Source organism: Musca domestica, unplaced genomic scaffold (genome assembly GCF_030504385.1).
Source record: "Musca domestica strain aabys unplaced genomic scaffold, Musca_domestica.polishedcontigs.V.1.1 38, whole genome shotgun sequence".
Taxonomy (NCBI): domain Eukaryota; kingdom Metazoa; phylum Arthropoda; class Insecta; order Diptera; family Muscidae; genus Musca; species Musca domestica.
The window spans coordinates 8,466,477-8,481,523 of NW_026712324.1; the positions used below are offsets into that span (position 1 = coordinate 8,466,477).

General features: G+C 33.7%; 3 protein-coding genes across 5 annotated transcripts in view; 2 read left to right on the plus strand and 1 right to left on the minus strand.

The window, feature by feature from the left end:
* Window positions 1–6,425, plus strand: part of LOC131800360 (dual specificity tyrosine-phosphorylation-regulated kinase 1A-like) — a 130,287-nt gene extending 123,862 nt beyond the window's left edge. For all 3 annotated transcript variants that reach the window (XM_059126334.1, XM_059126335.1, XM_059126336.1), the window contains exons 2-4: window positions 2,854–3,243; window positions 3,300–3,828; window positions 5,555–6,425. In XM_059126334.1, the coding sequence (XP_058982317.1) occupies window positions 2,854–3,243; window positions 3,300–3,828; window positions 5,555–5,583 (948 nt within the window). In that variant the 3' untranslated portion in view covers window positions 5,584–6,425. The remainder of the gene's footprint in view (window positions 1–2,853; window positions 3,244–3,299; window positions 3,829–5,554) is intronic.
* A 2,435-nt stretch (window positions 6,426–8,860) lies between these two features.
* Window positions 8,861–11,799, minus strand: LOC101898656 (nuclear migration protein nudC). Its single transcript, XM_005181797.4, has 6 exons — window positions 11,560–11,799; window positions 11,224–11,495; window positions 10,951–11,152; window positions 9,601–9,795; window positions 9,329–9,531; window positions 8,861–9,264 (listed from the first exon to the last, which is right to left on the minus strand). The coding sequence occupies exons 1-6, from the start codon at window positions 11,632–11,634 to the stop codon at window positions 9,213–9,215; spliced, it is 999 nt and encodes a 332-aa protein (XP_005181854.1). The 5' UTR covers window positions 11,635–11,799; the 3' UTR covers window positions 8,861–9,212.
* Window positions 11,800–14,357: 2,558 nt separating this feature from the next.
* Window positions 14,358–15,047, plus strand: part of LOC131804054 (uncharacterized) — a 79,640-nt gene continuing 78,950 nt past the window's right edge. Inside the window, exon 1 of the mRNA XM_059126330.1 lies at window positions 14,358–14,691. The gene's annotated coding sequence lies outside the window, so the exon portion shown is untranslated. The remainder of the gene's footprint in view (window positions 14,692–15,047) is intronic.

Below are 15,047 nucleotides of genomic sequence, written 5' to 3' on the forward strand. Positions count from 1 at the left end.
GCCAATTTTTGGTCGACAAAGGCAAAAAATACAATTTTAGAAAACTCTTTAGCTTCGAGTGTTACTTCCTCCACACTAAAAATGTATTCTCGTTCAAAGCTCCTGTCTCCAGATGGTTTTCAGTTTTATATTCTGCTGCTCCAACATAACTTCCAGATCTAGGTATCTTCTTATCGGGTTCTTCTTCCATGGTCTTCAACTGCCTTAAAATCATTTTCTATCAATTTATTTCGGTCAGTTGATTCGCCCAATTAAATGCCATTGGCTTCATCCTTATCGGTCATAGCTAAAAATGTTCTGTTATTTATTCCTGTCCTTATGCGTTTTTTATTCAGTCTAATCCCTTCGGCTATTTCCCTCTGGTCTTACATTTAAATTGCCTCGACAGACCTTTGTAACAACCCTTCTCCTTTATTTATGTGGTCGCCGGAGCTAGATCCCATTATGAACTACAAATACCAATTTTTAGACAAATCCTTGGAAAAATGTGGCAAAAATCATCAAAATGCATAATATTCGGAGTTACCATTATGTGGGGGATATACGAAAACGTGGACTATGTTCGGTACTATTTTCCGCCACAGTAGCTAGAACCCATTATGAACTACAAATACCATTTTTTGAACAATTCCGTGCCAAACACCGAATATCGGTATATATGGGTGCCATAAGAAGACGTGGACCTTCATAGGAAAATTTTATGCTTAGGCTGTAGTACCCATTACAAACTTCGAACACGAAACTTAAAACAATTCGGGTGAATTAAATCGCTAAAATCATCAAAATACCGAATATCGGTAGACACCGTTATATGGGGCTAAACGAAAACGTGGACCTGTACACGAAATTCTTAGGCACATAGTTGTAGTACCCACTACAAACTTCGAATACAAAATTTTAAACAATTCGGCTGATTAATGTGGCTAAAATTTTCAGAGTACCGAATATCGGTAGGTACCGTTATATGAAGGCTATACGAAGACAAATTTTTTGTGTGTGTCGATAATAACCTTTATTATCTTACACATTATTGTATGCGATATTTTATGGCAGCTGGGACATATGAAATTTTAGAATATTTATACCCTACACCACAAGGTGATCAGGGTATTATGTCTTTGTGCATTTGTTTGTAACAGGCAAAAGGAAATGCATGTTATTTCGTCTGTCCGTCCGTCCGTCCGTCTGTCCATGTATTTTTGTGAACAAAATGCAGGTCGCATTTATTATCCGATTGAGATGAAATTTTCCAAACAACATTTGTTTGGCCCAAGGACGAACCCTATTGAAATTGGAGATAATCGGTAAAAATTTAGATATAGCTCCCATATATATCTTCGTCCGATTTGCCTTTTATTGTGCACCAAACGTGTAATATCAGCCCGAATTGTATGGAATTTTGCATATACACCCATATTAGGCCTAAAAATAAGCATGCCAAATTTGATGAAAATCGGTTCAGATATAGCTATAGCTCCCATATATATTGTTCATCCGATTTGTTATTTTTGTCCTCCGCAGCCGTAATATGCACTCTGTAACAACAATATTTGGGGAAATATATCAAATGCAGCTCAGAAATACCTTTGCTAAATTTTATCGAGATCGGTTCAGATTTGGATATAGCTCCCATATATAACTTCATCCGATTTACCTTTTATTGTGCACCAAACGTCTAATATTTGTCCAAATGGGATGGAATTTGGCACATACGACCGAATTGAGTCTAGAAGGTAGTATGCAAAATTTGGTGAAGATCGGTTCAGATATAGCTATAGCTCCCATATATATTGTTCATCCGATTTGTTGTATTTGTTACCCACAGCCGTAATATGCACTGCGTAACAACGATATTCAGGGAAATATATCAAATACAGCTCAGAAATATCTTTGCCAAATTTTATCGAGATCGGTTCAGATTTGGATTTAGCTCCCATATATATCTTTATCTGATTTAGAATTAATCTTGCACCAAATGGGCAATACAAGTCCGAATTTAAAAGATACAGATTTAGTCCTTTAAATTTTAAATTATAATTATAATCATAGGGTGTATGATTGAATTCTCCCATAAAAACTTTTACTTGTTATGTGCAGCTCAACTAAATTAGCAAAGTGGTGTAGGGTATCATAAAATCGGCCCCGCCCGACTTTAGGACTTTCTTTACTGGTTATTTTTAATTATTAAATTTTACCAGCACCTCAACCGCACTCAAAAGTGTGTGCGAAGTATTTATTACGTACACGGATAAAGAGTTGTGATTTCGAGTAAAAAGCAAGAGACCAGCTCACTGATTAAGTAACTCCAATCCGCCTTCCCTTGTATTGAGGTAGACCTTCAATAGAATTAAATTATACACATTAAAAAATAACATCTTTAATGAGAATAAACAAATAACTTAAGAAGCAAGTCTTAAATCAACAACATCTTTTTAAGATGGGAAGAGACAAAAAAAAAAAAAAAACAAAAATAAAAACACAAATCAAAGAAAAATGGTACTTAAATAAAGAAACAACAAATTGGAGACCAAAAGACACACATCCGATGATAATATTACAAGCATGAATTGCTGAAAATACAAGCTAAAACACTAAAACACACCCATGATTTTCGTCTGGTTTGTTTGTCGGTGGCAAAAGTAAATGTGTGTCTCTTTTTGCGGGGGTTGTGTTTGTTATTTTTTATTTTATTTTTTTTTTTTAATTATTTTTCCTAATTAATATCATTAATACCTTTAATCTAAAAATAACAAAGCAGCTACATTTTTTCACGATTCTCTTTTTTTTTTCAAAATATAAAAACATTATTTCTTACCTCGGGTTTTTTTTTTTCTATTTCTTTTTCATTTCCAGATGAATGATTACTGGCACATACCACGAGCCTCACTCTCACCATCCTCCGCATCATCTGCTGTGTCATCGGCATCATCAACCCAACGCAGCCATAGATCGGTGAACACATCAAAGCTGACACCCACACACTATCGGCAGCCACAACAACAACAACAAACAATGCCACAATATTACGATGATCACCCAGTACAAAGACATCATCAGAAGAGTAATCAAGCAGGCGGCGGTGGCAGTAGACGTAATAGTGAAATGAGTTCATATCATCATCATCATCATCACCATTCTCCTTCTCATGCACATGCTGTTAGTGCTGCCGGCACTCACATAATTGGCAATAAGAGAGGTTCGAGGTCCTCCCAGGGCAGTAGTGATAGTAATAATAGTACAAGAGTAAGTTCCAGCGCCATCTATATGTCACTTAGTCTCAAATGCTATTGTTTTTACAGAGTGCGGCATCTGGTTCTTTGCTGTTGACAGCAGCAAATTTAGAACGCATGACCGAAATTCAACGCAAGCAAGAGAAACAACAACATTCCCGTCACAACAACAACAACAGCAACACACACACAAATGCTGCTGCTGCTGCACCCAGCTCAGTTTATAGTGCAAATTTGTTACATGCCACCAGCCGAGCTGGTGACCACCAGTATCATCAGTATCAATTGGCCACTGTTTCGGGCGAATATGTTGCAGATGTGGATCAACCGGATAATGTTGCCGCCGGCAAGGGGATGGCGGACGGAAAACACACTGCCATCGACATTGATCCCAATTTGAATTTTATTAAAACCAAAGATTTGGACACTGTGTCCATAGCAAGCTCAATGCATTTCACCATGGTTAATGGAGAGGCTGGTGCCAATAAGAAGACCAAAAAGGGTCTGTGCGATCGTGGACGCCAAGTGACGGTATTAATTATTAGTATGAGTACAATATTTCTCTTGCTAATAATGGGCATGGTGTACGCGTTGGAAAGTAAGTTCAGACATATATCTTTTATTTTTCTCGATATGTCGTCCATAAATATACAGGGTGGTCCAGAATGATCGAAGTGGTGTGAATTTCTTTTTATTTCAGAAATATTTTTTTACATAAAGTAAATTTTAAGATCTGTTATTAAAAATGATATCCCGCCAATGTGCTCTTTTCAAAACATTTTCCATGACCCCTCGTAAAACTTCAGGTGTTATGTTGTTAATTTCGTCTCAAATATTGGAATTTAATTCCTCAATAGTCCAAGGCTTATTAACATAAACTTAACTACAACAGAAACAGTCTGGAGGGGTTAAATCCAGGAAACGTGGAGGCCAATAAAAATTGCTTCTACGCGAAATTATTCTTTCACCAAAGATGTCGCGTAAAAGAGGCATCGTTTGTTTGTTTGTTTAAAAAAAATCCGGTGAATAATATAGTTAAAATCATCCAAATACTGAATTTAGGGAGGTACCGTTACATGGGGCCTATACGAAGATTTGGACCTGCATAATTTTTTTTTTTAATTTTCTGTCACAGGCTGCAATACCCATTACGACCTTTAAATATGAATATTGTACCTAAAATCGTAAAAATACCGAATATAAGGAGGTACCGATATATGGGCGCTATACGAAGACCTGAACCTGCATAAACAATTATATGTCATAGACAGTAGTACCGCATAGGAACTTCAAATATGAAACAATTCCAGTGAATAATGTCGCTAAAATCGTCAAAATACGAAATATGGGGAGGTATTGTTACATGGGGGCTATACGAAGATCTGTACCTTCATAGATAATTTCATGTCACAGGCTGTTAAGAACTCTGCATACGAAATTTGAAACAATTCCGGTAAATAATGTGCCTAAAATCATCAAAATACCGAATATATTGAGATACCATTGTATGGAGGATATACGATATCGTGGACCTATATAAACAATTGGCTTCCAGGGGGTAAACTACCTAGAAAGAACTCATTGTGTGGATTTCCAGACAATTCTATTCAAAGATTTGGTTACAATCATCAAAATACCGATTATCGGGGTACCGTTATATGGGGGCTATATGATATCGTGGACCGATATAGCCTATCTTCGAATTTGACCCGCCTGCAGACAAAAGACTGGTCTGTGCAGAATTTTAGCTTCCTATCTTAATTCGTATTGACACTAGCGCAGCACTGCTCAAAACTGTGTGCTAGCACAAGAGTCCGTAAAAGAGAACATTTTAGAGAAAATTAACATCAATTTTGTTGACTTTGTCTTCTAAGATTTATTTCAATTATTTTTAAATATGAAATTTGTCCCAACGTATATACGAAGCTAATAATTAACAATGATTACAACAGACCGACGGACAGGGCTAAATTTTCTTAGAATGTTACGCCTATCAAGAATATATATACTTCATTAAGTCTAAAATTATTACTTCGATGAGTTACAAATGGAATGACGAGCTTAATACTCTCTCCATACTATGTATGTGTGGAGGGTATAAAAAATATATATTGAATTCACAGCACTTCGGTCTTCCTAAACACACACGATTAATCCACCAGATCTAATTAACGCAAATTCTTATGCCAGAAAAAATCTTCTTTTTATTCCCACCTTTTGCCTTCTTTTCATTACCTTCTGCCGACTTTCTTTCCATTTACATAGTTTTAAAATATATATATTTAATTAATTCTAAATAAATTATTTACATTTCCTCTTTTCAGTGCGGGCCCGTGAAATGCCTCAAAGTTAACTACATTTCCACAAAATTGCTGTATAAAAGAGTTTACCTCTCCCCCAAATAGAACATTTTCAAAATAACTTCTCCTGTTCAATGGCAGAGAAGAAGTACAATTCTCAAGAGAGGCAGTGGATTCTTAAGAGAGCAAAAATCAAAAGAAAAACTCTTAAGAGAGAACAATTTATAGCTGTTTATGCAGCTGATAGTAAAACAATTATTAATTTATATTTATATAAAAAATTACAAAAAACAAAAATTGTTAATTGAATATTCGTATATTTTAGTATTGTAAGTTATTTATTTTTCTTAATTATAATACAATCATTTTATGTGTAATTTTTATCGAAAGAAAAAAATCAATGAAACTCTCACACATTCATAGCATTCTATGTCATTTCTCAATTCGAAGAGTAAAGAAAGAGAAAACAATGGTATACAAGAGATTACAAAATGTCTCCCTCCTTTTAGCAAAAGACAAGGGAAACGTGAAATGTTTCTTTTTGTAAGCATTTTATTAAAACATTACACAAGCAAAGAATTGTGATCATCTTTTTTTTTTTGAGAAGGAAAAACAAACAAATCTATTAATCACAATAAATAAAATTAAAACAATTATCATTTATTCATAACATTAAGGCTAACAACAAGAGATCACACACATACACACACCTCTCATTATGCAGCATTCATTAATACATAGCTTTTAAGTATACAAATATTTAATAATTTTTTAGTTGTAATATTAGTTACCATTTCATTTAAAAACAATCTATCATAAAATCATTAAATATCTTTTTTTATAAATGTTTTTATAATTCGTTTGTGCAAAATGCGAAATCAAGAGTCAGAATTATTATTTTTTTTATTAATATTATTTAAAACTGAAATCCCCTTTTGTTTTAGAGTTTAGTTTTTCATTTTAAATGTTTCAAACAACGAACAACATGTTTTCACAAATCTACAATTTTATTTTTAGAAACAAGCTATAAATTTTAGTGAACTTTACGAATTTGTTTGTTAATTGTCAGTTAAGAAAATCTTTAGTTCTTTTTTTTTCAAAATTTTGCAATGTTATTTGCTATATAGATCACAAGAAGTAATGCTCTGTTTGTGCAATTTATATGTATCCCACATGTATTTGTTAATAAATTTTAAACAACTAATTATAAGCTGATAAATATTATTATTAAATTTAAAGAATTATAATTGTTTATCCCTGTGATATGTTTAATAAAATAAATATAATTCATATATAAATTGAAAATTGCGATTTCTTTTTTTATTGTTTTACAAAGAAGGAGGAAGGTAAAAAAGCACGTGTCGTTGACGAAAACGAACAAAATGAAGTAGATTGAAAAAATTACACACAAATGTATTTTATATCTGCAGGACTTTTGGTATTGAAAATGGGTTATGTACTTGTCCACGTTTTGGTAAAGCCCCCATATAATGGCACCCCCCTATTTTCGGTATTTTGGCGATTTAAGCGACAGTACTCAACGGAAATGTTTCAAATTCTGTATTTGAAGTTTGTAATGGATACTATAGCCTATGATAGAAAATTGTTCGCGCAGGTCCACGCCTTCGTATAACCCCAATATAACGGCACCTCCCGATATTCGGTATTTTGATGATTTTAGCGACATTATTCACAGGAATTGTTTCAAATTTAGTATTTGAAGTTCGTAACGGATACTACAGCCAATGACAGAAAATTGTCTGTGCAGGTCCTCATTTTGGTATAGCCCCCATATAATGGTACCTCCTTATATTCGGTATTTTTAATATTTCAGGGACATTACTTACCGATTTTTTCATTTCTTATGACAAAAGTTGCCTATGCAGTTCCACGTCATTATATAGATATATTTTATACATTCGGTTTGCAAAACAACCTCCAAATATCAACAGAGGCCTCAATATCAAATATGTAGATAAAATCGCTGAACATTCATTCAATACCCAATTTAGTACCGGTTAGTACTTTTCGAACAAATATAGAACGCATTTGCAAAACAATCTACACATCTCAACCACAGACCCCAACAGTGCCATTAATAAAAAATTTCAGGATTTCAGTTCTTTAACTTCCCCATTACCAAATTTTGTATCATTTATTACAATTATAATTTATTACCGCTATTATATCTCAATTACAGATACCAACAATTATCTAAATATCTAATTTCAGAATTCTATCTCTATAACTTCAGCCAAGTCAAATTTCAACAATTATAGCATGCATTTTCAAAATCAACACCAGATACCCACAGAGACCTCAATATCGTATTTCGGGATTCCGGCTCTATACATTCACTCATAACAAATGTTGTATAATTTGGCACAATTATAGTACGCATATCTAAACAACTGCTTCTCTCATTCACCGACACCAAGTACTTTTCCAAGTACTATTGTACCATTTAGTACTTTTCGATTTAGTACTTCCAGCCTTATTACACGCCTACGCACCCAGACTGGCTCTCGAGCAAAATTTCAATATTCTAGCTTCAGCCGTTTTATCCGACCGTCGTTGATTCTCGATAGGTCGTAAATTATTTTACTACTTCAGCTTCCACTAAATTTAAAGTTTCCCTGCTCTATTGTAGACCCCCACGAATATGTACGATTCGATTTTTCTGGCATCCTTTCCGAACTTCAATAGGGGGAACCCTGCCCAATGATCGGACTTCAAGAACAATATGGTTTCTAGAAATTAACTGACGAACCGTAGATCAAAATAACTAGTAATCATCTACAGACCAGTAACCCTTATGCCTTTTAACGTGACTATAACTACATCCTTTATTTTAGGAGCGCAATTTAACCTTGATCCACAATGTTATCATATCGGTTCCAAAGTAGAAAACACTTCAGAAGTCACTTTTTCTACTAGTACTTCATTTTACCACTCCCGCTGGATTTTCTGATGCTTGATTCACTCATCGAAATCGATATTTTAGCTTGATTATATTGAACATTTTGATGAAAACAACTAAATATCAAATATTGGAGTTAAACCCCAGCTGTTTCTAACAAAATTTTGATTTTCATCAATCATAAATGGGAATATACACATTTTGGATCAAATATGTTTGATATCGAATTCACAGTAAGGCTACTTTTAAATCGGGTTTACTAACAGCAGTCGTCATAGGCTGTTCGAATGGTCTTACTATCTTAGTATTTAGGTTTATCAGTGGAAGTCTAAATACAAAGTATTCTATTGTGGTTGAATGCCGGTTAAGAAACATCAGACATAGAAAGTAATCCATAAAGAACTCTATACTTTTCATTCTTATCTTACATCTTCATAATATATTTTTCAAAATATATAATTATTTAAAATAATTGTATATTTAAATTACAAAAAAAAAACACAATATTTATTATAAAGAAATGCTAATATTAAAAAGAGGAAAAATGTCTTCAGTAGACCGAAAAGATGATAAATACAGGAAATGTTAATATCAAAGTAAGCACAATAAAAATAGTGGGGGAGGGGGTAATATTAAAACTACGTCAGTAAATACAGATTTGAGAGAGTCCTTGACAGTTGCTGTCTAGTGGGCAGATAAGGACAATAATTTGTACTACTACTACTGTATCAACACTCTCACAGGCATACAGCAGAGTAAGTTTTAATTGAATTTACATTTGGAGAAATCCAATTCAGGATGTTGTTTTTTGAATCTAAATAAAATTGAAAATAAGAATTAAAAATACATATAAACAACATAAGTTTTGTTCAGCTTACTGTTCCAATATTTCCATTTTCTTTTGATCATCACTGGTAGGCAAACCCATTTCTTTTTGTCTTTGATCGTACATCATTTTCTCTACCAAACTGCGGGTTTCACCCTCCAGATCGGACAGCTTGGAAGGTTCAGGATTTATTTTACGTGTTGAAATTGGTGGATCTGTCATTACCAAACGATCCCACCAATTCATTTTGTTGACCTTTAAATAAAAAAACATTGAAAATAATTTCAAATGTATTATAAAATATTGTCTATCAAGAGAACTTACCTTTTCCAATGTTATTTGTACTGTTTTGCTGTCCTGTAATACCCATAATGAATCTTCAACTTTTACCTCAGCACACAGTTGACCATTGATGACGGGTTCATGACCTTTTAGACCAACCTTAAGGGTTTTCTTTTGAATATCTACCACTAAATCACGAGCTCTCAAGTTAAATGATACAGCAAATGGAATTTTTAGCTAGAGAGAGTACGAAAGAAAGAAAATAAAATAAAGTCTTAGGACTCAAGGCAAGGTTAGATTAGATTAAAAAAGTGGTGTCTTAGTAATGATACAACCTAAAAAAAAACAGTAAAAAAGAAGAATGTTCGTCCTTGGCAACATTTTTAGGTAATCCATGATATATGTACAGTCAAAGTGAAGACCCATGTCAATAATTTTTTGTAAAACAAGCACACATTAGAAATTTCAATAAGAGCCCTCCTTTCGAGATTTATTTTATATATGTTGGCTTTTCAGACTTATGGTAGTATAAAAGCTCTCTTCCAACTGTGTTAAAGATATCGGCAAGGAACGGGTTCTTTTAAAAATTTGAACGATATTAAAGGAATATAAGAGACCAATTGAGGGGAAACCTACCGGACAAATTTTAAGGTAAAAAAATTCAAAATTACTCTGGAATAAATGGAGGCCAAAGAGAAGCTTCGATAAGTAGATAGACCTTTTGGTGAACTTTTTTATAATAGAAGACTTAAAAAGCTTCCAAATTAATATTACTGCTAAAAGCTTCTGATAAATAGACGATTATAATCGATATAGATGCATTCTCCTACATATACACAATTCAGTAAAATGGATACGTCATGTTTTTTATACCGAAAATCTCAAAGTCTGATCTATTACGAATTCCGATTAATAGTTGTTAGAGGTGGTCTAGTAACTCCTTTGATAATTCCTTACAAAGAACTTTTGTACCCAAAAAATACAAAATTCTATAAAATCTCTGATTTAAAAGGCGAAAATAACTGAAATCACACGATAGTTATAATAGGATTTTACACCAAAAGAATTCTTACATTGCTAATTCCCAAAATGGCGTTTGGGTATCCACTTAAAATTAGTTTCGAGTGCAACAAATACAGTCAATTTCTTTAGAAAATTAGTAATATCGCAGTACGATATATGTCATCTATATGCTTTAAACTCCTCATGCAATGAATTTTATCTCAATTTTTTCCACAATTAGGCTTGATCAAACAAGAAAGAAGGGCGTTAAAAGGCCGTATTAGAATTATTAGATGACCATCAATACATATATATTTTGCATAATCTAAAACATCGACAAATTTAAAAACGACAAAACAAGTATCGATTTATAACCACCTTTCTACTTACCTCAACTTCACCCAGGGTCTGTGTCCACATATATTTATCCAAGGTGCAACCATTACCGGCATTGGGCAATAATTTGCCAACTTCTGATTTTTCGGTTTCATCTTCAACCTTGTCAATGGGTTTGGATTTTTCTTCTTCGACAACTACAGGAGCAGTGCCACCAGCAGCTGCGGCAGCTTCTTCCAATAGTTTTTGACGTTTCCTGTTTAAAATTACCACAAACAGCATGATACATTATTTGTGTATTTTAAATGACTTCAAATTGTAACTCACTTGTCTTCCTCTTCTTTGATAATTTGGGCAGCTTCCTCATCGGTGATATCACAAATCTTACTTTGGGACATTTCCTTTTCCCTGGCCTCCCTCTCTTTGCGTTCTTTTTCCTCTTTTTGTTTTCGTTGTTCTTCCTGCTTACGCATTTTTTCTTTGTGTTCAGCCATGGCGATATCAGCTTCCTTGCGTAAAATATCCATTATCAACTTTTCCCAATCGCCTGTATAGAAATCACTGCGTCGTCTTAGAAAACCGGCAAATGTGCGAAGGAACTGCAAAAAGTTGAATCATTAGAGCAAATGTTAGCATAAAATTCGCCTTGTTTTTTCGACTTACATCGGGCATTCCACCGGCATGTTTTTGAGCCATGGCCAATAAAATGTTATCAAAGTGTTCCTCTTGACCAGCCATTTTTTGTGTGGTTTAAATGTATATTTTTTATTGAAATTTACTGTCGAGATTTTTCTGGAATAATTGTTTCTTTGGTGTTCCCGGTTGCTTAGAAATACTTTGTTTGAATGAAACGTGCAAAATAGAGTTGTGTAGTTCACGAACGAACTTGTCCGATTGAATGGTTCATTGAAAAGAGCATATGAACTAGTTATGTCTCTTTGGTTCAAAGAAATAACGGCGTCATCCATAGTAAAGGATGCGTTGATGTATTTTTTTAATATTGTTATGATGAGAATAATTAAACAAAATTGTTTTTTAGAACCTGCAATAATGTAAAAATGTTACCACGATAATCCGTTTTTTTTTCTATATGGTATCGGTTGCTTAGAAATACTTGGGATAGGTAAGTCAACTCCCGATGCTATGATCTCATTGCAATTTCAATCACGTTGTTCCATGGTAGAAAAATACAGGTAGATGCATCAACAGTTGGCAACATTGATATGTCAAAAATTTTAACTGTTTCTTTAAAAATAAATTGATTTTTTATGTTTCCTTATATGACGTCCTTCGAAGGTTATTATAATAAGCAATAACAACAATTTTTACAAATTTAAATAATTTTTCATTCAAAATTGTCAATTTCAAAATAGGTTTGACTGTTAATTGTCCCAGCAGCTGTGTCGATGCTCCTACCTATATTCTTCTACCATGCGTTGTTCACTCTCAAAATTAGGTTCATACGGAACGATTTGTTATTCATTGTACCATAATTCCTTTATTTCCTTTTGTGTGGGGAATCAAGGTCGAACGACGAATAAAGAGCGAATCACGTGCCATGTGAACTTGTTATTACTTCACTTACTGTTTTTTTTTTTCAAATTCCTGTTCAAATAATGTGCCCAATACCACTAATAACAGTTGTGTTCCAGAACCTGCAAATTAGTACTAATTAGCACTAATTCTGCTACAACGCGTTCCCGTACTCCAAAAACTAGCAAAACTTGCAGCTCTCTCGAGAAAAAAATGGCGCTGAGTGATGCACATTTCTGCTTGTTTTAGCTACATGAATTTGGCCGAGCAGAAATGTGCATATCGTAAATTTGACATTTAATTGGCAGGGCTAACAAGGTTGAAAAATGTATTGATACATTTCAATAAAGAAAATGATCAACTTGAAAACTAAAGGAAAAACTAATATTTGTCGTGCAAAAAACAAAAAGAGAAAATATGGAGCAACTGATGTATTCACTTTTGGATGATTCCAGCAGTGAAGAGGACTGGCTAAATGAGGAATCAGATTATTAATTATTATTATAAATTATTTATTTTAACTTATCGTCTTCAATACTCATTTTTTAAATGTTGGCGCTCTTTTCAGTAAGGTTTCACCAGTCCGATTAAGGCTGTTTACTTTTGGAATTTTGAATTTTGACATTTTATCGCATTTCTGCTAATTTTCCGTTCCCTTATTTTTTGAGCAAACCTAAATGAGAATGACATTTCGAACTGTTCTCTCTTCTGCTAGTTTTACTACTAAAAAAGTACTGGAACACAACTAACAATGTCCTTGCATGGTAGAAGAATAGAGGTAGTCGCATCGTCACAGCTGTTGGGACAATGAACTGTCAAACCGATTTTGATATTGAAAATCGTGAATGAAAATTATTGAAATTTGTAAAAATTGTTGAAAAATACATATCATTACCAACTCCGTTTTGCGTCGTGTAAGAAAACATATAAAAATCGACTTATTTTTGACAAATCCCTTAAAAAATGTTGACATGTCAATGTTCCCAAGCGTTGATGCATCTACCTATATTCTTCTACCATGTGTCCTTATTAAGGTGAGATGAGTTGGTTGTTATTGTGGTTGAGTTGTGTTGAGTCTTTGTCCTGTTGTGTTGTTGCAAAACAAAGCGAATGCGCGCGTGGGAAACAAAATGAAAGACATCCCCAACGAAACGAATATGAAGGTCAAAAAGGAATACTTGATAAAAAAATAAACAGAAAGCAAAATCCCGGGGTACTCTGTTGTTTACGAATGAGACATGAGGAAAACTGAAGACATTCACTACATTCACGTAGAACTTGAGCCTTAAGATATGCTACACACAATCAATTTGTCTAAGCAAATTACATCTGGCAATACCATGGCTCATAAAAGCGTGACCACATCACAAGTTCCTTTTGATTTAACAAAATTTAAGGACTTCAAGCTTTCCTCATGGTAAAGGAAAAAAGGGCCAGAGTTTGTGATTGAACACCGTACCCCAATTGTAATTTATTTTTAGTACTTTTGTATGTGTGTTTGAAACCACTGTATATGTGAATATATTTTTAATGTCAAGTTAACAGTGGCAAAAATTGTGGGACATGTATGTTAACTGTTGACAAAAAAAAAACAAATATGCTCCTTGCATGGCTCCATCGCAGGCAAACACACACACTCAACACCACTCATGGCTCTTTGCCGACAGGAAAGCAAAGCAAAAACAACAAACTCAAAGCTAGAATAAGAATACACACACCGGAAGATATGTGAAGATGAAGAGAAAGAGCGAGAATAGCTGTTGGAAAAAGGTGGTATTTGCGCAGTATGGTCGGGCTGACTCTGTGTTTAGTGCAGTTATTTGTTGTTGTTGTTTCATTATTCTTCCATATGAAGAACTACTCTACTGCGAATTCTTTTCGTTGCTCCACTGCTGAAATTTTGCTGGTGTTGCTCAGTTTTGTGCGGTCTTCTGAAGGAATCAGTCGTTTCAAACGTTTCCAAGTTTAAAGCTTTAAAATACAACCAAGTCTAGCTAAGCAGCCAAGAAGAAAATCAAAGAAATCCTCTACAGCAAAGTGTTTGGTGTTAAGCAATCCGAGAAAAAAAGAGTCAAGAAATCTTCTGTTTTCTAAAAAAAAGAAGTAAAAATTTAGTTGGAAATCTAATTGTTGAAATTGTTTTTGTTAAAAGAAAAAATCGCAGACGGCCATTGCACAAAACTTTTGCAAAAAAATCTTCAAGATTTTTGTGTAAAAAACTGCTTTGGTTTGAAAGTGAAAAAATAGAAGCCAGTTGAAAAAGTAAATATGCGATTTTTTTATACATATTTATCGTAATATAACCAAATTTCATCTGATAAAATGTCGAAAAGTTTATTTCAAAATGTCTTGTTCTTCTATTCCTTAATGGTGTACAGAATTTTCAATTGACAAAAAAGCAAGACAAAAAAGAGTTCTTGTCTCTGTAAGTCATTGCAGAGAATATTCTCGAATACCAACATACATGTTGTTGGTGTTTTACTGTTGTAATATTTAGTGAAGTATTGTGTTATTAACAATATTGTTTTATTTATTAATCAAATACTTAAAAATGTATACACCTACATATGTCAGGATACAAACATTGGGAGGGAGGGGGTAGTCATAAATACAGATAG